At 51.6% G+C, this 19,088-nt stretch overlaps 8 protein-coding genes across 8 annotated transcripts; 4 read left to right on the forward strand and 4 right to left on the reverse strand.

The window, feature by feature from the left end:
* The first annotated feature begins 3,972 nt into the window (after positions 1–3,972).
* On the forward strand, positions 3,973–6,251 carry K452DRAFT_271807 (uncharacterized protein). The gene is made up of 2 exons (XM_033539054.1): positions 3,973–3,981; positions 4,046–6,251. Exon 2 carries the CDS (start codon positions 4,115–4,117, stop codon positions 5,999–6,001), a length of 1,887 nt encoding a protein of 628 aa, XP_033396880.1. The 5' UTR covers positions 3,973–3,981; positions 4,046–4,114; the 3' UTR covers positions 6,002–6,251.
* A 1,149-nt stretch (positions 6,252–7,400) lies between these two features.
* K452DRAFT_287885 (uncharacterized protein) lies at positions 7,401–7,834 on the reverse strand. The gene is made up of 2 exons (XM_033540553.1): positions 7,504–7,834; positions 7,401–7,429 (listed from the first exon to the last, which is right to left on the reverse strand). Exon 1 carries the CDS (start codon positions 7,701–7,703, stop codon positions 7,527–7,529), a length of 177 nt encoding a protein of 58 aa, XP_033396881.1. The 5' UTR covers positions 7,704–7,834; the 3' UTR covers positions 7,401–7,429; positions 7,504–7,526.
* K452DRAFT_318839 (uncharacterized protein) lies at positions 7,471–9,218 on the reverse strand. Its single transcript, XM_033544191.1, has 2 exons — positions 8,128–9,218; positions 7,471–8,062 (listed from the first exon to the last, which is right to left on the reverse strand). Exons 1-2 carry the CDS (start codon positions 9,025–9,027, stop codon positions 7,733–7,735), a joined length of 1,230 nt encoding a protein of 409 aa, XP_033396882.1. The 5' UTR covers positions 9,028–9,218; the 3' UTR covers positions 7,471–7,732.
* Positions 9,219–9,375: 157 nt separating this feature from the next.
* Positions 9,376–10,638, forward strand: K452DRAFT_298575 (uncharacterized protein; the record flags this gene model as incomplete). Its single annotated transcript, XM_033542133.1, has 1 exon — positions 9,376–10,638. The coding sequence occupies one exon, from the start codon at positions 9,376–9,378 to the stop codon at positions 10,636–10,638; it is 1,263 nt and encodes a 420-aa protein (XP_033396883.1).
* A 1,280-nt stretch (positions 10,639–11,918) lies between these two features.
* On the forward strand, positions 11,919–13,905 carry K452DRAFT_318841 (uncharacterized protein; the record flags this gene model as incomplete). Its single annotated transcript, XM_033544192.1, has 2 exons — positions 11,919–12,342; positions 12,398–13,905. 2 exons carry the CDS (start codon positions 11,919–11,921, stop codon positions 13,903–13,905), a joined length of 1,932 nt encoding a protein of 643 aa, XP_033396884.1.
* A 108-nt stretch (positions 13,906–14,013) lies between these two features.
* K452DRAFT_228696 (uncharacterized protein) lies at positions 14,014–15,856 on the reverse strand (the record flags this gene model as incomplete). Its single annotated transcript, XM_033536980.1, has 7 exons — positions 14,014–14,550; positions 14,605–14,679; positions 14,732–14,921; positions 14,989–15,129; positions 15,189–15,536; positions 15,615–15,715; positions 15,791–15,856. The coding sequence occupies 7 exons, from the start codon at positions 15,854–15,856 to the stop codon at positions 14,014–14,016; spliced, it is 1,458 nt and encodes a 485-aa protein (XP_033396885.1).
* Positions 15,857–17,038: 1,182 nt separating this feature from the next.
* K452DRAFT_271814 (uncharacterized protein) lies at positions 17,039–18,390 on the forward strand. The gene is made up of 6 exons (XM_033539055.1): positions 17,039–17,130; positions 17,209–17,258; positions 17,326–17,659; positions 17,714–17,730; positions 17,785–18,128; positions 18,184–18,390. The coding sequence occupies exons 1-6, from the start codon at positions 17,096–17,098 to the stop codon at positions 18,253–18,255; spliced, it is 852 nt and encodes a 283-aa protein (XP_033396886.1). The 5' UTR covers positions 17,039–17,095; the 3' UTR covers positions 18,256–18,390.
* An 11-nt stretch (positions 18,391–18,401) lies between these two features.
* K452DRAFT_35966 (uncharacterized protein) lies at positions 18,402–18,989 on the reverse strand. The gene has a single exon (XM_033546290.1). It carries the CDS (start codon positions 18,927–18,929, stop codon positions 18,573–18,575), a length of 357 nt encoding a protein of 118 aa, XP_033396887.1. The 5' UTR covers positions 18,930–18,989; the 3' UTR covers positions 18,402–18,572.
* Between the last annotated feature and the right edge of the window lie 99 nt (positions 18,990–19,088).

Below are 19,088 nucleotides of genomic sequence, written 5' to 3' on the forward strand. Positions count from 1 at the left end.
TTGAGAGACAAGTCACGTGAAGGATCGGGTGTAGGCGTGTTACCATCAACCTTATGGTAGAGATTGATACTTTGAGTTGACCACGAAGGTCCTATCTACTGCTAGAGAGCGTGGTCTAAATACATGTAGGAAATGTCAACAATCTGGATCCTTTCTTAGGATCATGGTATTGGATCAGGCAGATGGATCAGTCCTGATCCATTGGTCCATGCGCAGGATCGTCCTTAGTCATGTGATCCTTGTGCCACTTTTCTGACGGCTGACTTCCTGCAACCTAACAACCTTTCTTCATATCGCAGAGCGGACGCGATACCCTCCTTGTCCTTGATCGCTCTGTAGGTTGGTTTGTCGGCTTGCTGCCTTCTACCCTTGTGGGCATTAATCCCCTGTAGGCTTTCTAGGTCTGTGGTCTTGGTTTCCCTACGGCCTTGCCTAGCACGTGTCTACTAGCACCTTGTAGGACGCGGCTCCTTGTGGTTACTAAGCCCTTGTAGTCTCCAGGCCCGTATGGGCCTTCTTCCCATAAGGTCCTTCCGACCCTGCGGGTTGATTTCCCTTGCGGTCCATAACATCGAATTAGCTATTTTATAATAGATAATACTACTAACAACAACACGACGGTAGCAGAGCTTGCTAAGAGGTTTAATTTCAACGCTAAACACGCCCGCCTACGTTATACTAGGCACATTATCAACCTTACTACCAAGGCTATATTATTTAGTAAGGACCTAGAGGCATTCGCAGATATATTACTACTAATAGTACCGACTACAGAGGAAATTAAAGAAGCAACTATACCCGCCTCTATAGCAATACTAGATGAAGAGGATAACTACACTACTAAGGATACGCAAGAGGAGGTACTCGCTTAGCGCGAAAGAGGCCCTATTAGCAAGTTATACAATATAGTTATATATATCAGCTATAGTCCGCAGAGAAGGATGCTATTCGAGGCTATCTAGTCTACTTACAGCGAATCAGAGCCTCTAAAATTAGTACTAAATAGAGGCATTCGTTAGAACAGCACCTACGAGATAATATCTCGGGGTATTTATCTTCGCGCGGTAATAGGTAACTACTACCTTAATACTAAGGACCTTGCCCAGGATATACTTTTAGTAGAGGACTAGCAAGAACTAATCGAACTTCGCGAACTACTACGCCCCCTAAAGCGTATAACAGAGACGCTCGAAGGCAGGCCTACACGCGGTAGAGACGGTACCCTCTAGGAGGTCCTTATACACATAGATCTACTACTAAAAGGACTTAAAGAAGCAAGGTATCGGTACGCAAAAAGGCACGACTCAGCACACTTATAAGCATCTATCAACCTCGCGTAGAAGGTATTAAATAAGTACTACACCTTATCAGATAACACGCCTACGTATAGAGTAGCTATACTACTTCATCCGAAGCTCCGCTAGGGGTTCTTCAACCGCAAGTAGAAGCTAGAGTAGGTAGAGGCCGCTAAAGATACAGTCATAGGCTTATAGGACGAGTATAAGGACCACACACCCCCGCTAACAGCGCCAGTACCTTAGGAGACGCAGCAAGCAGTACATATACCTCACTAGCACGACGAACAGTAGGCGGAGCAGATAGAGGCCTATATCTTCGATATAGATAAGGACCTACTTAACGAGCTACAACAGTACCTTCAGGAGCCCTCTCCGCAGGAGAGGACGAGTAAGCTAAACGTCCTTTAGTAGTAGGTTACTCGCCGAACACAGTACCCAACACTTAGCAGGATAGCACTCGACCTGCTAGCATACCCGGCTATAAGCAGTAACTACGAACGAACGTTCTCATCGGCCGGCAGGAGCATAAGTAAGCTCCGTTCACGCCTTTCAGAGGGTACTACAGAGGCAGTTACGTATTTAGGTAGCTAGTTGCCTACTAGGTAGGTAAGGACAGAGGAGTAGATAGCGGCAGGACCCTTAGAGGGCCCATAAACGCCTCAACACTATACCAAGATATCTCTATAGCCGCGGGAGACGTTACTAAGCAGTAGTAGGCCCGATTCGGCTAAAAATATTCAGTAAGTATACTAGAGGTCATATTCAGCTCACGAGATAGAACTAATACGCTAAATTTAGCAGGGAAAACGACTATTTACTTCCATCTACGGAGCAGCGGAGGACCGCTCTACAACGTACTAAACAGCCCGCAGTTACGCGCGCGAGCGCTAAACGAGCGAACGAGCGCTAGCGGGTACGCGTAGGCGAACGAGCGAGCACCCGCGGGCGCTCGCACGCGGGCACCAGTTGCTACACGTACTAAGCGGTCTTCGCAAGCTTCTCACTATGCCGCAGAGGGCCTGTTTTACACCTAAAATCGACCCTCTACGGCAGGCGGATAAGCGGCGGGGGACGCGGGGGTACGGGTATACAAGATATCGCATTTTTTAGGTACTTTTCAGCAGTTATTCGGTACATATTCGCTCAACACTATGCCAAGACTCGTAATATCAGTCGGACTAAACCGGACGACTTACTTCACCGTCTAAATAAACGAGGCGTTTATAGGGACGGCGGGCTATCCGTCCGGTCCGCCGTCCGGCTCCGACTAGACGATTTACCACCCTACCTATAATCCGAGAACGGTAAAATCACCGGCGTTAAGTACTCTACTACCGATAGTAAGAAATCTATAAATAGTCCGGTCGTTATCTTCGCGACCGGCGGCTTTACTAGCGATTCTAAAGGTATATTAAAGCAATACCGCCTAGACCTTACTAGTTTCCCGTCCACGAATAAAGCTTGGCCCGGCTCAATACCGCTTCTCACTACGCTAGGTACGTAGCTTCTAGATATAGAGCAGGTATAAGTATATCCTACTAGTTTTATAGATCCGAAAGAACTTAGAAAGCCGGTTAAATTCCTTACCGCAGAGGTATTAAGGGGTAAGGGAGGATTAATACTAAGAAGTAGAAAGAGGTTTATTAATAAGCTTTAGACAAGGTAGGTTGTCACCGACAAGATTATAGAGGAGAAAAACACCGAAGTAGATAGCATTAAGCAGTAGGATATTAAGATTATATTAGACGAGGGAGTATACTAGGCGGTAAAGAGCTATATTAACTTCTATCTTTAGAAGGGGCTTATAAGCAAAACGACTATCGGAGAACTTAGTAGCGACGAAACTAGGAAAGTTATTTAGTAGTTTACCGATGCTGCGACAGGAAAATCGGAAGACCTATTCGGTAGAAAGAGCTTCGGATACTAGGAGCTAAAGGATATTGCGCCAGACTCGGTCGTATATATCGGCTAAGTTACGCCTATAGTATATTTTACTATGGGCGGCGTTATTATAAACGAGCATGCGGAGGTTTTGGATAAGGAAGGAAAGCTAATCAAGGGACTTTTAGTAGCAGGCGAGGTAACGGGCGGGATCTATAGGGTAAACCGGCTTAGTAGTAGTTTATTATTAGAGTATGTAGTCTTTAGACGTATTACGGGCGAAAGAGTAGCATCGTCCCTAGGAAGCCTTGTATGAGACTATGTTGCTTGATGAAACGCCGCCTTCCGAGCAATGTAGGCATTTCGACTCACTACGCTAGTTAAATACTAGGCAGATTAATTACTTGTAGAATAAGTAGCCTCTTTTTTCAACACCCTACAGATTAGGAACACTCTCTTAGTAGGTACTCTCTTATCTCAGTATACCTGGATACGGACTTACCATGATCATCCGAAGAAATTGCGAGAGGTTATCCTGCGCATGCAAGAAAATTGCCGACCTGTCTTATTTTGAAAATTACTGCAGGTTTCCCGCGCGAAACATCGCCGATCTTGCTTGGATAATTATAAACCGGTGAAGTTTGCGCGTGCTTACCCGCGCCACATTATCACATGCCGCATACATAGGCCTTGTCCTCGCTAATCATAGACTGACATGGCTATTAGCCAGTGCAGGTTAACTCTCTTATCTACAGGCTCCATTCATACAAAATTGCCACCTCTTCGAAGCTTCTTCGACTTTGTGAGTCTATGTTCACAGCACTTTGCAGAGTTTGTAGCTTTAGACCTCAACTAACACAATATAGAATGTCAGACTTCTCACGTACGACTCTTAACGACTATAATCCTACACTAAACCTTACGCTGCCGCCACGATGGGCTCGTCTGCTGAGTTCAGCTTCGCAGAGTGTCACATCCAACGGAACGAAATCCGTCTGTTGACTCTCAAAGGCGGAAGTCTCGATGAAGACATCTCATGCAATCTCCGACGCCACCACTTTAGTCATGAAAACCTGAGAGCAACAAAGTTTATGGCTCTGTCTTACTGCTGGGGCGACCAGGATGACAAGGTCGCAATCCACGTCGAAGATAAGGTTTTCAAAGTCACACGCAACCTGAGGATGGCACTCCAACACTTGAGGGGCACAAACTCAGTAGTGTTGTGGGTTGATGCGATCTGTATCAACCAGGCCGACAGAGTCGAGAAGAACCATCAACTGGAAAAACTGAGAAGTATATACGAATGGGCGGAAGACGTTATTGCTTGGCTAGGACCTGCAGGTTCTGATAGCGACATGGCGATGATGTTCTTCGGTTTTCATGGCGAAAGGATTCGTATACTCGAGCGCTTGTTCACCCAAGAGATCCTACCAAAAGATTTCGAAAGACGGGGAAACCTGTCTCACTTTCTACCATTGTCCAGCAACCAACGCCAACACACTCTTCGCCAAAAATCCCAAGCTTTAGAGGACTTGGGAGAGTCCATGTTTGAACATGATCAACATCGACTCCGTCTATCAATCGAGGCGATTTTGGCACGCGAATACTGGGAAAGAATGTGGATAGTTCAAGAAGTTCTCAGCGCCAAAAGTCTCACACTAGCCTGTGGTCTATTGAAAGTACCGTATGATAACGCCACCACAGTCATCAATGCTTTCACGGCTAAGCGGAACCAAAAAATCAACGAGGGAATGAATGAACTACAGTCTCCAGCGCCAATACCCACGGGATACAGGAGCGACGACATAAGTGGACTAAAAAACTACCTGCCAATAAGGACCCCAACCCATGCCACTAATATAGGTCGCATGGCCCACGAGAGGCTTACAACTCCAGCTCAACTTGCGAAAGACAGGTCGTACCTGTCATCTCGTGATCCAATATGGCTGCTTGGTCTGCTAAAAAGCCTTCGTCATTTCAAATCGACAGTACCACAGGACAAAATCTTGAGCCTGGTTGGCCTACTAGAGCCTGACCTGGCACGAAAATTCCGTCTAGACTCTGGGCTTAGCCTACTTGAGGTTTCCATAGACCTCTGTCGGCTTTGTATTACTCCGCCTGGTCCCTATTCCTCAAAACGGTCAATAAACATTCTTTGTCTAAGTGAACCTCGCCAAGGGAGCGGTTTCCCTTCCTGGATGCCAGACCTTTCGCGGTACAGTGGAATAACGACATGGCCTGATGCTCGTATAGATGGAATGGAATGGTTGGACCAGAACTGCAAACCTTGCCCATTAATATCTCTAGATAACACTATACTAGCCGTCTCAGGGCTGTCCCGTACGGAAATTGTCGGCATTACAGAGCAGGATGACGATCCTTTTACTCGTGATGACTTAGGTCTTCTCACTCGGATTCGAAAATTCGAAGGCCTTTTGAGAACAGTGCTACCAGGACAATATCCGGATAAACAATTCTGGTCGACTATTATCTTGGGAAGATACGAACCAACTGGAGTCTCACGGGAGCGTCTTATCGATGTTATATATCCCTCCAGCAACGATAAGCCTTCCACGTTTCTCAACATTTTTCGGGAAGAATCATACGGTCGACGGTTCGCTACTTTCGGCTCCAATGTATACGGAATGGTACCAGCCGCCGCTAAGAAGGGAGATAGACTCTGTGTTCTAAAGAAATGTGATTTCCCAGTCATCCTGCGTTACCTTGGGTATGAGATGTATGAATTCATTGGTCCATGTTTCATTTCTGGTTCGCCTCACGCTTGGGGAAAGTTATCGGTGCGAGTTTTTTGTATTCGCTAGTATTAAAGCCGTGCGGGCTAGGAGTTGAAAGACCTTCATCTTTGACGCTGTACGGGCAGCAAGCGGGGTGGAAGACCACACGGGGTGGCGGGTCAAGTTCCCGAAGAACCGACTGTATGGCAGTTTTGTCGGATAGGTCGCATTGGTGGTAATGTACGCCTTGAACTCTGTTGCGAGAGATGTTCAGGTCAAGAACAGCCACGGAGCATTCGGGCTCGGAGTCGAGGATGCCTGACAGAAGATGGTGACCAAAGAAGCCGCATCCTCCTGTCACGAGAACGGATTGGAGAGGCGCATTGGACTCCATGTTTTCGGGATTCGAACTTTGAGGTAATGAAAGATAGACTTCAAAGACCACCGGATGCAGGAAGTGTTTCCCAGGCGGCAATATTTTTTCATGATTGAAGCGAACGGGCGGCGCTGCAACCAGACGCTTGATTGCGGCGCGGTAGCTTCGTCGTTGCAACAAGTACCCCGGCACGCAGCAGAAGCGAGCAGGCATCTTAAATTGGTGTTGAGTGTGCTTGATCGTGAGTGATTGCAGTAGCGCGTATCAAATAAACAAGAAACGATCTTCCCCATCTTTCGTGCAGAAGAGGTAACTAGTCCGCAAACAAGAAGAGTTAAGACCTACACCAATATTGAGTGACAAACACGCTTAGGCCGCAGATGACGCAAGCTTTATTGAAGCAATCATACGTCTACCTAGTCTTGTTGCCGCATTTTTCTGCCAATCACAGTACGTGGGAAGACTCACACTTCTTATGCGGGTGTCCCGATACCCTTGCTGTGCCGCCTCTTCTTTTGGAGCGCGGTATACAGGGACCCAGGACCCACCTAGATGTTCCATCTACGAAAGAGATCCGATGGCACAGCAGCGGGGATATCGTCCGGTACGGCGAAGTGAGTTGTACGGCGAAGAGAATTATTTTTCGCGCGTAGAATTGTGTTGATCCCAAGACTAGATTTTGATTAACAACATGTAACCTTTCGATTGTAATAATAACTAGTCTTAGAAATGAGAAAGGAGGAAGAAAGAGAGATGCAGGCTTTTCTGGATTTTATGTTCGGGTCAGGTTGGCTACGTTTGGTAGTGTGAAGCACTGTATACATTACGGAGTACTGCTTCGGCGTCGAACCGCACAACGCAGCACAAAGAACGACACCACTACAACCATCAAGCGAAAGGAAGGAGCAAAGGTACACACAAACATCTATGTCAAGTACGCGTCCTCTCGAAAAGCTGTTTGCCTGGCTGGCTGGTAGATATGGTACAGCACTTAAGCACTGCACAATAGCGACGACACTATCCATTCCGTCCACCCACCATTTTACCATAGCCAACAAGGCATATCTGCAATCATATGAAAAACAACAATACGCTTCATCAGCCTCCGCCACAAGAACTTCCCTCAGAGTTTCCTTTGCCTTTAAGCAATCAGCGGAAGAACAAACAATAGATTGGAAGAGGGAGGAAGTATTCATCTAATCAATCTACATACCGTACCCCGAAGAATGCGCCTCTCTATGCAGGCAACGGGAAGGAGGAGCGAGCGAGCGAGTACCGCAGCACTCTCACCAAGCCTTTAATAAGCCCTCGAACCAAGCCCAAACCCACACCCAAAAAAAAAAAAAAAGCCGTACCAGAATAAGACCAAATGACCAACCAACCCAGCCTCCTCAACCAATTCTCTCCTCCCATTTTATCCCATTAACACCCCGTGTCAATCTCTACGCAACCTCCTGCACCATAGCCCCATTCCCCAAGCCCGCCTTCCCCCTAACGCCGCGACCCTCAAACACCCGCCCCGCAGGCCCAGCAAGCCACTCGACAGGCGCAGCGGCACGGGAGCCACGCGCCGTCTGGACGTAGCGCACGAACAGGGGCGAGGCGCGAGGCGCATCGGGGTCGGGTTCGGCGTCGGGGTTGTCGGTCGCGAACGCGGAGGCGGAGGCAGCGGCGGGCTCGTCGGCGGCGGCATCGGCGTCGACTTCTTTGCGGCCGCGGCGCTTGGGGGCTTGCTTTTTGAGGAGCCGGTTTATCGTGTCCATCTGGAGGCGCTGGGGGTTATCATTGCGGTTCTTCTCTTAGGTAGGAGGGTTGTGACGTGATTGACGTAACGTACCTTTTCCTCTTCGTTGCGCTTCTCGCTCAGGTTCTTTCGCCGCCGAGCCATTTCTGCCCGGCGCATGGCGTGCTCTTCGGCTGTGAGGTGCTTCTTCTTCTGTGCCTCGTTCGACAGCGAGATCAGCTCGCCCTCGTACGTCTCGAACGCGGCACGCTGCCGGCGCGTCAGCTTGCTGAGGTCAGGCGTGCCACCGGGGCTGCCAGTCATGGGGGTGTCGTCGTCGCCAGCACTGTCGAGCTCCTCTTCCTCCTCCTCGTCATCCATGTCGTCGGCGTCCACATCGTCATCGCCGCCCAAGTCCTCCTCGTCCGATGACGAGGACGGTTGTGACTCCAGCTCCGAGAGCTCCTCATCCTCGCTCGCGTCATCGGCAATGGCCATTTCTTTGGCTTCCACGCTCGGCACTTCCTTCTCCGCGGCTTTGGCGCTGGCCTTGGCGTTCCCGCGCGACTTGACGGCCGGCGGGGGTGGTGCAGGCAGCGCGTCATCCATGTCTACATCGTCGTCGCCCTCGGCATCCTCATCATCGGGAGGCGGTGCCCTCCTGCCTACAATGATCTCATCGTCGTCGTCGCCCTCTGCATCCTCCTCGTCGTAGTCGGCCTCATCGTCGTCGTCCTCTTCGTCCTCTTCGTCATCCTCGCTCGTCTCGTCGACTATGGCCTTCTTGCCGCGGGCCTGGCGGTGGACGGCATGGCGGCGGCTAGTGGCCTCGCGCAGCTTGCTCGGGGCAGCTTTGACGGTCAGGTGGATCGACTGGCGCGTTTCTTCGGGCGAGGTGCGCTCGATGGTGGCGGAGGTGGGGGCTGCGGCGGCGCGACGCGGGCGCGTGGAGCTGGAGGTGGGCGCGCGGTCAGCGTTGATTGCGGCGCGGGAGCGCAGGCGGCGGGCGGCCATGGCAGCGGGAAAGAGTGTGGGGAGAGAGAGAGCAGAGAGAAGAGAGGAGAGGGGGGAGGGGAGGGTGGGAGGTTGTACGGGCGACAGTGGAATGGATGGAGAATGGATCGCTAAGCGCAGTCGCACACGCACCTGGCCCAATGGTCGTCGTCGCTGCTCAGCCTCCGTTGGCGTTTGGCGGGCCGAGCCATGATGCGGTTCGTTTATGCAAATCAATGTGACGAGGAGTGAGAGCTGGGGAAGGGCATTTCTGAGTAAGCACGGCCAAACTCTCGCTGTAATTCATGCCGAGGTCCATAGCTTCCATTCATTCACACTCTCACACTCTCAACTATCACCACCACTACAATGGCAGCCCCCAAATCCACCGGTATTCCCGCCTGGCAACAGCAACAGCAGCCACAGCCCAAGCCGCCTACCGAAGACGACGACTCCGACTCCTCCACTTCCACCTCCACCTCTTCCGACGCCAATTCCTCCGTCGACACCCCCACCACCACCTCCGCCGATAATGCCTCCGACGATGACATTGATATTAACTCCCGCGCCTCCCTTCGCCAACAGGCCCTCCGCTTCCTGCAAGACCAATCCATCCGCGACGCCTCCATCGAGCGCAAACGCACCTTTTTGCGTTCCAAAGGCCTCTCCGACGCCGATATCCGCGACCTGCTACCCGAGCCCGGCGATGAGAATACACCACCTGCCACTCCGTCCACCACGAGCACACCCAGCTTCACGAACACACCATCAAGCACAGACACATCCACACCCGCTCCAATGCAGTCATACAAACAACAATCTCCCGCGCGCGACGTCCCGCCCATAATAACCTACCCCGAGTTCCTCACTCAACCCACCGCTCCGCCGCCACTTATCACGCCCACGCGCGTCGCACACGCCTTGACCGCCGCGGCCGGTCTCGCCGCCACACTCTACGGAATGTCCTCCCTCCTCGTGCAGCCCATGGCCGCCGCCCTCTCCGCCGCCCGCCACGACCAATACGCGCACGCAAACTCCCGCCTCGAAGAGCTGAACAACAAGCTCGCCGGACTCGTCTCCGCCGTGCCCGCCGCGGCGCGACCCGGCACCAAGCACAGCAACACCTCCTCCAACAAAGACACCGACAGCGACGACGCCTCCAGCACCGTCTCCGACCCCACAGAACTCTACTCGCGCGACCGGGGGACGCAGACGTCACCACCACCCTCTCCGCCCCTCCCTCCCACAATCTCGCCCACGCCCGTCCCAGGCGGCACACCCGCAGACCCGACGATGACGCACTCCTCGCTGCTCAGCGCCCTCTCGCGACGCGTAGCAGACACGGCTGCCCTGGCCGCAGCATCGACGGACCGCGCCGCCAAGCCGCTCGAGCCAGTGCGCGACCTTACATCATACCTGCACGAGCTGCAAGCGGCAGGGCTGGCGTGGGGCAGCGATTTCTACAGCGTGCGGTACGCTGCTGTGCGGGGTGCGGGCGGAGGAGAGGACGACGCGGTCGAGGCGGTGCGGAAGGACATCCGCGGCGTCAAGGGCGTGTTGCTGGCGGCGCGGAACTTTCCGAGCGCGCCGGCCGCGGCGGCTGCTGCTGCTGCGGGGAGAGGGGAGAGGTAGGGAGTGGGTGGGTCGGAGGGACCTAGGGGGTGGGCGAACGTATTGGTGCGGGAGGAGCGAGCGGATGTGTCGGATGATGAGGTGTTGGTTGTGGAGGAGGAGGATGAGGTACCCCCGAAGCCGGAGCAGCGGCCGCGGCCGGAGCAGCAGCTTGGTTTGGGGTTGGGGTTGGTGCCTGGGAAGGGGAGGGGACGGGGCTTGCTGCCGGGGTTTGAGGCGGGGTCGTTTTTTGGTGGGGTCCGGGGAGGGGTATTTGGTGGTGTTGGTAGAGGGAGGGGTAGAGGTCTGGGCAGAGGATGGATATAGGTAGACGTGTAGTTGTTTTTAATGTTTTAATGATGGATGCGGCGTTTGTTAGTTGGGTGGGGGGAAGGGGTACTGTATCTAGGCTGGATGGGGATGGGATGGGATGGGGTGGGGTAGTGTATTTGGTCTGGGAATTGAACTTTCGCTGTCTTCACCTTACTTCGTGGGAAGAGTGTGTGTGTGTGTGTGTTCCCCCTGTCTAGTGTACTGGCTTTACCAGGCTTACAAGGTAGTTTCTTGACCTACGTACTTATTTAAAATATTAAAGTTTAGTCTTGTACCTATTAATGTTCTTCAGTTCTACTCCCTCTCTTATACGGGCGTTTAGTTATGAGACTCATTGCGGTTTAAGAATAGAAAACTCCTATAGGATAGAACCTCTATATAACTTAACTCGACGTGTTTTAGTTATAAGGTAGTATTATTTTCCTCAATTTACGCCAGTATTCATTATAACCATAGCCATCATCATTATCATCGTCATCATCATCGCCGGCATCGTCTCTTTCTCCAGTATTTTCACCATCTTCGTAATCTTAACTTCTTCGGTAGCCATAATAGACTACTGCGCTATTAATAATAGGCGCCAGGTAACTATATAAAGGTAAAAAGATACTGTATAAGAGTATTTAATAAAGGATGAAGACTTAAATGCTTATAAATACTAATCTGTAGTGGTATGAAAATAAAAAATTCCAATTGTATAAAGGTGTTTTTAAAGATGTAAATATATAAATCTTTAAGAGGCTTCGCATCCGACCTAGTAGCCTACAACTGTATAATGACTAACTTGGCTTGCCACGACGTGAAACCCTAGACAAACAAGGATCCACTGTAGCAGTTTGCCTAAAAACCTACGTCGCACCAATCAGCAGGTCAAAGCACCTTTCGGCCCCCAACCGGTCTTGCCTCTGAGATTTACATAAAAACTCCAGACACCCCACCCGGTTTTTTGAATCCCAAGACTGCAGATCATGGCCCTCGAGCGCGCCACACCCAAAGATCCGGCAATGGCAGTGAACCAACACGAGGTGGGATTGCGGCCGGAAACACCCCAGGAGAGCGACCCGGATCAGGTATCTTTGTTAAACCAGCCCGAGGAATCGAATGATCACAAGCCTCAAATGTCTGGGCAATCAGCGGAGATCCAACACCGAGAAGCCGACCTTGATACATCGTCGAAAAAGCCTGGACTTGTTTCTTTGGTTTGTACAAGATGGTTGATGGAGGTACTGGCCTGTGTCATCGCCCTACTTGCTCTTGTTGCAATCATCATAACTCTAGGATTGCACGACGGACGTCCTATTCCAGATTGGCCTTTCCGGATATCAGTAAACGCTGTCGTGTCTATATTTTCTGTCATACTCAAAGGCACAATGTTGGTGCCGGTTGCCGAAGGTATTTTTCCGTATTTGGAGCTGTGAGTTATATGCTAATGGTCTTTGACGAGCAGCCGTCAGTCAGCTAAAGTGGTCGTGGTATAAAGAGCCGCGTCCTCTCGATGACTTTGCGAGGTTCGACGATGCAAGTCGCGGTATCTGGGGCTCGGCCCGGCTCATCACCAGACTGCGCGGGATGCACCTTGCGTCGCTTGGAGCAGCAATTATGATCCTAGCAGCTGCGAGCGACCCGTTCATTCAGCAGGTCATAAAATATCAGCCTTGCTCGCAGAAAGTCAGTAGTGCGCAGGCCACGATGCCACGCACAAACAACTACACAGCCTATGGCGCTCATGTTGGCGCCGGATTGTACACCATAGACGCACCTATGGAAAAAGCGCTCTACAAGGGATTTTACGACTCTTTCAGTCCAGTGACACCTACATGCACCACCGGAAACTGTACTTTCCCCAATTACAGAACAGTTGGGGTTTGTAGTATGTGTAGAGACATCAGTGACACGATCAACACCACCTGCAAAGCAAGCAAGTCCGTTGAAGGGGGTCAAGCTTGCTCGTGGGAACTGTCATCCAGCCTCCGTCTTAACAACTCCGCCCCCGTTACTCTGGTCGCGGAGAGCAGGCATGCTATGACCAACCCCAGGGGCTTAACCTCGAGCCGGATACTCACCTTTACGAAAATACTCGACTACAACACGGAGCACCTAGGAAACCTTTTACAGGGGGAATCCGGGCTCCTAGCAGCAGAATGCTTCCTCATTCCCTGCGTGCGAACATACAGCGCCGAGGTTGTCCAAGGCCAGACGTCCGAGAAACTCCTGGCAATTGAGGAAATGGCCAAGATGAACACTAGCACAACCCCCTACAACAGCTTCTTCCGCACTCCCATGCCTTGCATAAAAGATAATCAACTCTACAATGCCACGGCATTCACCGAACGCAACGAAACGAATTGGATACCCGTAAAAGGCCTCTTGGAGAACAACCAGACAGCCTACCTCCCGAAAGAATGCATATTTATCTGGGAAAACTCCATCGGAATACTAGAAAACCTGCCCGAGTACCTCACCGGCTACGTCCAAAGCGCTCCCATCATCGACAAAGCGGACCCTCAGTGGATGAAAGAGCTCTTCAACAAAGACAACGCCTCGCTCGAAACCATCAACGCGACGTGGTCTGCCATTGCCGAGTCCATGACGATCCACATCCGGCAGAACGGCGACGAGAGTAACAGCGCGCCCGCGGCTGGCATCGCATCCCATACCAACACGTGCATCAACGTACGATGGCCGTGGCTGGCTTACCCGGCTGCACTGCTCGTGCTGACGTTTTCGTTCTTGCTAGCGACCATCCTGCACAGTTTTGGTCATGTGGGTCATCGGATTTGGAAGGCGTCGCAGCTGGCTGTGCTTTTCCATGGCTTGGATGATGCTTTGAGAGAAAAGTGCGGCGTTGTAGACCGTACTGACCAGATGGCGTCTACTGCAAGGGGGTTGCATGTCCAGGTTAAGCATGAAGAGACTGGAATGAGGTTTGTAGAAGCTTTTCCGCGTGAAAAGTGAGTGTAGGTGGCTTTTAGCCATACTGTACCGAACGATAGATGCGTCTGTTTTTTATGGTTGCTTACAATGACGAACCCCCGAAGCGCTTGATAAAGCCGACTTGAGGTGTTAGCGTATCGTCTCCAGTCCTGTTGCCACCGCGGTCTCTTCCTCAATGCTATCTTCCTCGTGCTGCCAGCCTTCTCTCTCGTCTTTTTTCATCCTCACAAATCCCAAGTCTAGCGCAAGAGCAAGCAGTGCAATCCCGCAACCAAACCAAAGAGCGGCTCGGTATCCAGCAACAACACTCCCTTTTTCTTTGTCAATCTGCATCTCGATGGTTCCAGCGAATCCGAGACCGATGCTGTTTCCGTATAAGAGAAGTACGCCAATGAGCGATGCGGCGACTCCCTGTTGAGCCCTGCGTACGGCGTTGCTGGCAATTATCTGCGCCGCCGTGAAGACCAAGTCTGGGCAGAAGGACATCAATATCGTTGCGGGAAAGACTTGAGCCCAGTAGCTTTGCTTTACTGGCATCGTGGCGATAAGGATATTGGACACTGCTACTGAAACCAAACCAATGGCAAGGATATACTGGGCAGGCATGCGAGGGATCAGCCACGAGGCCCACCAAGCGGCGAATACACCGAAGAAGAGGAAAGGAGTCTATTGTGTTTTTCAGTTTTGTTTCAAGCCTGAAAGGAGCTCATGGAGCCTTACCCACGCGGCGGCAAAGTGAAGCACACTCCAACCGCGAGTCAGCTGGATCCAGGCGACCATGTACCACAGCATGATCTGTCGCACCTTGTCAGTGTGTTGGTGGAGAAAATTCGCATCATCCACTCACTCCAAAAGACATGAAGGACATCAAAACAGCCAACATAAGCGGAAGAATAGATGGCGCTTTCCATATGCTAAGCGGCATAATTGGAGACGCTGAATGGCGCTCCCATAGCGCGAATAGCGCGAGTACAAAGACACTTGCAACTAGGATGGCAATCTGATAGGGATTTGACCAACCCGCTGCTGGGGCTTGACTACTCGCCAGTTCCAATTAGTCATGTACAGTGAATTGAGGGCAGGTGTCTGTTTGGTTTCACTTACTTCCAAGTAAAGTTGAAAAGTACAAGACCGGCGGTCCCAAGACCAGCACCAATCCAGTCAATTTTACCCTGCGCGTCGAAGGGCTTCTCTGGTGGTAGCATCTTCCATAAGATGGCAAATGTGACCGACGCGAAAATGCCCCTGGTAGCATTAGAAATAAAGGATGATTTTAGAAAGGGAAAAAAACCCTTCGTACTCACTGGAAGATAAAAAGACCCCACCAAGGCGTGAACTGCGTGAATACACCTGCCAGGACTGCTCCGAGATATCCTCCCATCGGAGCCGCAGCACCAAAGATACCGAGGCAAAAGTTGCGCATCTTCCCTGGTGGAAAAGTGGTGCTGATCATGGCCACAGCATTTGGTAATATCAGCGCGCCGCCCATGCCAGTAAAGCCGCGCGCTATGTTGAACGACAAAAAAGACCTGCAGGCGACGTTCAGGAACGACCACAGGGAAAACCACACCCCACCGAGAAGCAGCATGTTCTTGTGCCCGTAGACAGAGCCAAGTCTGCCACTGACAAGAACAAATGTGCCCTGTGTGAGACTGCCATTACGTGCAGTATGGCAAGTTAGCGGCCAAATTTTTCTCTGCGAGGGTATTCCATGGGCACAAGCATCTTACGGATAGCTAGCTGCAACCCAGTTCGATAGCCTGACATCTCGTACGCCGAGTTCTTTTCCGATTTCGAAGCCTCCGGCAACGGTTGAACCGTTTGAGATCATCTACGAGCGTAAGACATCATCGGATATTGGAAGCAGACGTTAAAAGACAACAGGCTAGGTCAAACGGAGACCTACTTGCACCAGGTTTGCCAGCAATACAAATACTGCTATAGCTACACGACGCTTAGGACTCGCCGGCATGACGACTGTTGCCGCGGCTGGCGTAGGCGGCGGTGCTTGTGCAACTTGCACAGTCTCGGTGATGGTCGACATTGTACTGTCAAGGCTGAGAAAATTCAATTGATGTTTGTTCTTTGATATGAAAGAATTGAGAGTGTAATGTGAAGTCGGCGAGGCGTGTGGCGCGACGGGTGACGTACCACCTACTAAACCAACTTCATAGGAGTGCGGGGTAGGTAAGGGAGCATTTGTATTGGTCCCCGACGCTGGGCGTACAAGGGTGTTTATCTGCACCACCAACATTGAATAATAACTTTCCGAGAACATGTTTAATCTCACTACTTACTAGATTCTTCTTAAATACATTTGATTGACACTGATTGATATGTATTTGAACTTCGCGAAGTATTATGGATTGCAGAAGAGTTCCCCAACATAATCTTGCTATGTATTTTTAGAGCGTGAGCTTTTGGGACAAGGCAATTGTGCCTTTATTTGTGGATAGAAGCTGTCAGCGTAAAGAACGGACATACTGACTAACTACACGGTCAGTACGTGATCCAGAATGCTGCTAGATAGGCTAATAGATAGACTGATATAGTTATATCTTAAGACACATCCTAAGCGGATCTTTGCCAAACAATTCCCTAAATGTCTTCCATACTCGTGATGAAGGGCATGGGCACGGTGCAAGATTAATTGAGCTTACCATTCTGTCCCGCCTTTGTTTCGTATCCTCCATCGTGATGACTAATGTTTCTCGTCACTGAAAACAGTTACTATCAAGGGACAAGACAAGGAACCGTTAGCAATGGAAAGACTTCAGACAGGATAGTCCCTAGGAGTGGTGGGAGGTCACAGCCCCTCGGGACATTGTGATTGAAGTTCGGCCTCCACAGATTTTCCCACCACAGTTGGAATGTGCTGTACAACGGGCAGATCCCAACAAAACGTGCTGCTTTGCCAATAACAATCATACCAGCGGACCAAATTTCGGTCAGGTATGAAGTAAGTCGGGCGGTCAACAACCATTCGTCCATGTTTCGTCCGGGTAGGATTCGTCCGTGAGGCCGTCGTGAGGATGCAAACTAATTATTCATGTGCGCTAGGTAACTAACCGATGCGACGCGACAGGGTCTCTCGGCGGTCGGTACCTGTCGGACACGACGACTCCCCCCTCATGGGATCGCGCAAGCATAAAGGCCACAGCTCCACCATGCTCTCTCCACCCACAAATCTCCAATTACCAGACCGCACACCATGGCCGACACGAGGAAGTCCGTCTTGATCACTGGGTAAGATGTGCCGCATGGAATCACCTCCGCCCTCGCTCAGAGCTTCCGTTCGACTGACGTCAATCCGCCGTGCAACAGCTGCAGCTCTGGCATCGGCCACAGCTTGGCCAAAGAATTCCACAGCAAAGGTTTGCTCGACTGCCCGGCCACCCTCCATACCCACCATTAAATTCTCATCCTGACACCTCGCCACAGGCCTCCGCGTCTTCGCCAGCGCACGCCGCGCCGAATCGCTCGCCGACCTCGCCGCAATAGGCATTGATACCGTGTCGCTCGAGGTCGACAAGCTGGACAGCATCCGCTCGGTTAAGCGTGAGATTGAGGAGCTGACGGGCGGCAAGCTCGACTACCTCGTCAACAATGCTGGCTGTAACTACACCGTGCCAGCGCTCGACATTGAACTAGAGGAGGTCCAGAAGATCTTCGAGGTCAATGTCTATGCTGTCATGCGCATGTGCCAGGAGTTTGCGCCACTCATAATTGAGGCCAAGGGAACAATTGTGCAAATTGGAAGCCTGGCGGGTATTATGTGAGTGTGGAACAAAGTCTTTTGAGGCACCTAGGCTAACGTTGCTCAATCCAGGCCGTACGTCTTCGGAAGTGAGTGTCTCCGGCCCTTGTATAACCGCTTTTCAGACCGCTGATCGTCCTTAGGTGTGTACAACGCGACGAAAGCGGCTCTGCACGCCTACAGCAACACCCTTCGCGTCGAATTGGCCCCGTTCGGTGTCAAGGTCGTTACCATCATCACTGGCGGCGTCCAGTCCAACATTGCACGCAACGAACGCCAGCTTCCCGAAGATTCATACTATATCCCCGTCAGCCAGGAATACCAGAGGCGTCTGAAGCACAGCCAGGAGGGTGCCATGCCCAACGAAGCCTACGCGAAGAGCGTCGTTTCCAAGGTGTTGAAGTCAAGCCCGCCAAAGTGGGTCTGGGAGGGCAAGTTGTCGTGGGTTGTTTGGTTTGCGACCTCGTACCTCCCCGCAAGTGTCATGGTAAGTGCAGGCGGATTGTTATGCGGCGAGAGCAACATGCTAATGACTATGCTAGGATTCCGTCTTCTGGCGCATGTTCAACCTCTGGAAGTTGGTTGGCACGACGGACTCTAAGAAGACTCTGTGAGCTCCTTGCGGGTTCGGGTCGGTGTGTACGATCTCTAGCTGAACCGTGAGTCCGTTGTTCAAGACTTCACCGTATGTACATGACGTCCGCGAGGACATACTCATTTTAGCTGCGCAAATAAGACTATTCCCCTAGATTTCATCACTCTCAACCCCTCTTCGCTTGACATTACGTACTTGGGCGCCACAAGGGGTGCATGTGTTCCACGGAACGGGCGTCAGCAGGGCAAACGAGAGTGTCGGCACGGGAAGAAGAGGCCCGGTTTCTCGTAACTCGGATGAGGGGGTCCGGATTGGGACGGACCGGGCGGTGCGGAACTAGAGGGGATGACGGGCGGACAGGGCCGAGACGCGCCCCCCGCAGTGGCGGTGGTCTATAAGGGGGATGGTCACTGATGTTGAGTTGTATAGGCACGTCTTTGACCGGTGGTCCAGCGGTGGGAGATGCAGAGGCCGTTCCATGACGCAGTGCATGACTCGCGCGCAGGGGGATGGACGACAGCTGAGATACCCCACAAACCGCGTCAATTGCTGATCCAAGCTCACTGCGGGGGAGGAAAGAGGTGAACAGGGTGCTCTTGTGACTGCGCCCGAGGGGAGTAAAGTATAGTAGTCCACGCCTTGCCGTCCCGCCACTACCCGGCGCCTTGAGCAGCCGTGGCTAAGCGCAAACATCGCATGCGGCAGGGTACGTCCAGGTGACACAGTCTCGCGAGCACTGATTCGTCGTAAACAGAGAGCAAACGACGCGTCGACTACAAAAAGCCGCGTCGAGGCGGTTTAGAGATCGATGATACCATCTTGACCCTTCTTACTGCAGCTTGCCTGTCAGGG

The sequence above is a fragment of the Aplosporella prunicola genome, assembly GCF_010093885.1.
Source record: "Aplosporella prunicola CBS 121167 unplaced genomic scaffold K452scaffold_14, whole genome shotgun sequence".
Classification (NCBI taxonomy): Eukaryota; Fungi; Ascomycota; class Dothideomycetes; order Botryosphaeriales; family Aplosporellaceae; genus Aplosporella; species Aplosporella prunicola.

What these genes read in the sequence shown, in the direction of transcription:
- K452DRAFT_287885 (XM_033540553.1), bottom strand. Translation starts at nt 7,703, where the DNA reads ATGGGAGGAGAGAATTGGTTGAGGAGGCTGGGTTGGTTGGTCATTTGG.
- K452DRAFT_271807 (XM_033539054.1), top strand. Translation starts at nt 4,115, where the DNA reads ATGGGCTCGTCTGCTGAGTTCAGCTTCGCAGAGTGTCACATCCAACGG.
- K452DRAFT_35966 (XM_033546290.1), bottom strand. Translation starts at nt 18,929, where the DNA reads ATGTTTGCGCTTAGCCACGGCTGCTCAAGGCGCCGGGTAGTGGCGGGA.
- K452DRAFT_318839 (XM_033544191.1), bottom strand. Translation starts at nt 9,027, where the DNA reads ATGGCCGCCCGCCGCCTGCGCTCCCGCGCCGCAATCAACGCTGACCGC. An exon ending in AGCGCAACGAAGAGGAAAAG is followed by an intron (nt 8,063 to 8,127) that starts GTACGTTACGTC and finishes GATAACCCCCAG; the next exon opens with CGCCTCCAGATGGACACGAT.
- K452DRAFT_271814 (XM_033539055.1), top strand. Translation starts at nt 17,096, where the DNA reads ATGGCCGACACGAGGAAGTCCGTCTTGATCACTGG. An exon ending in AAGTCCGTCTTGATCACTGG is followed by an intron (nt 17,131 to 17,208) that starts GTAAGATGTGCC and finishes GCCGTGCAACAG; the next exon opens with CTGCAGCTCTGGCATCGGCC. An exon ending in ACCTCCCCGCAAGTGTCATG is followed by an intron (nt 18,129 to 18,183) that starts GTAAGTGCAGGC and finishes TGACTATGCTAG; the next exon opens with GATTCCGTCTTCTGGCGCAT.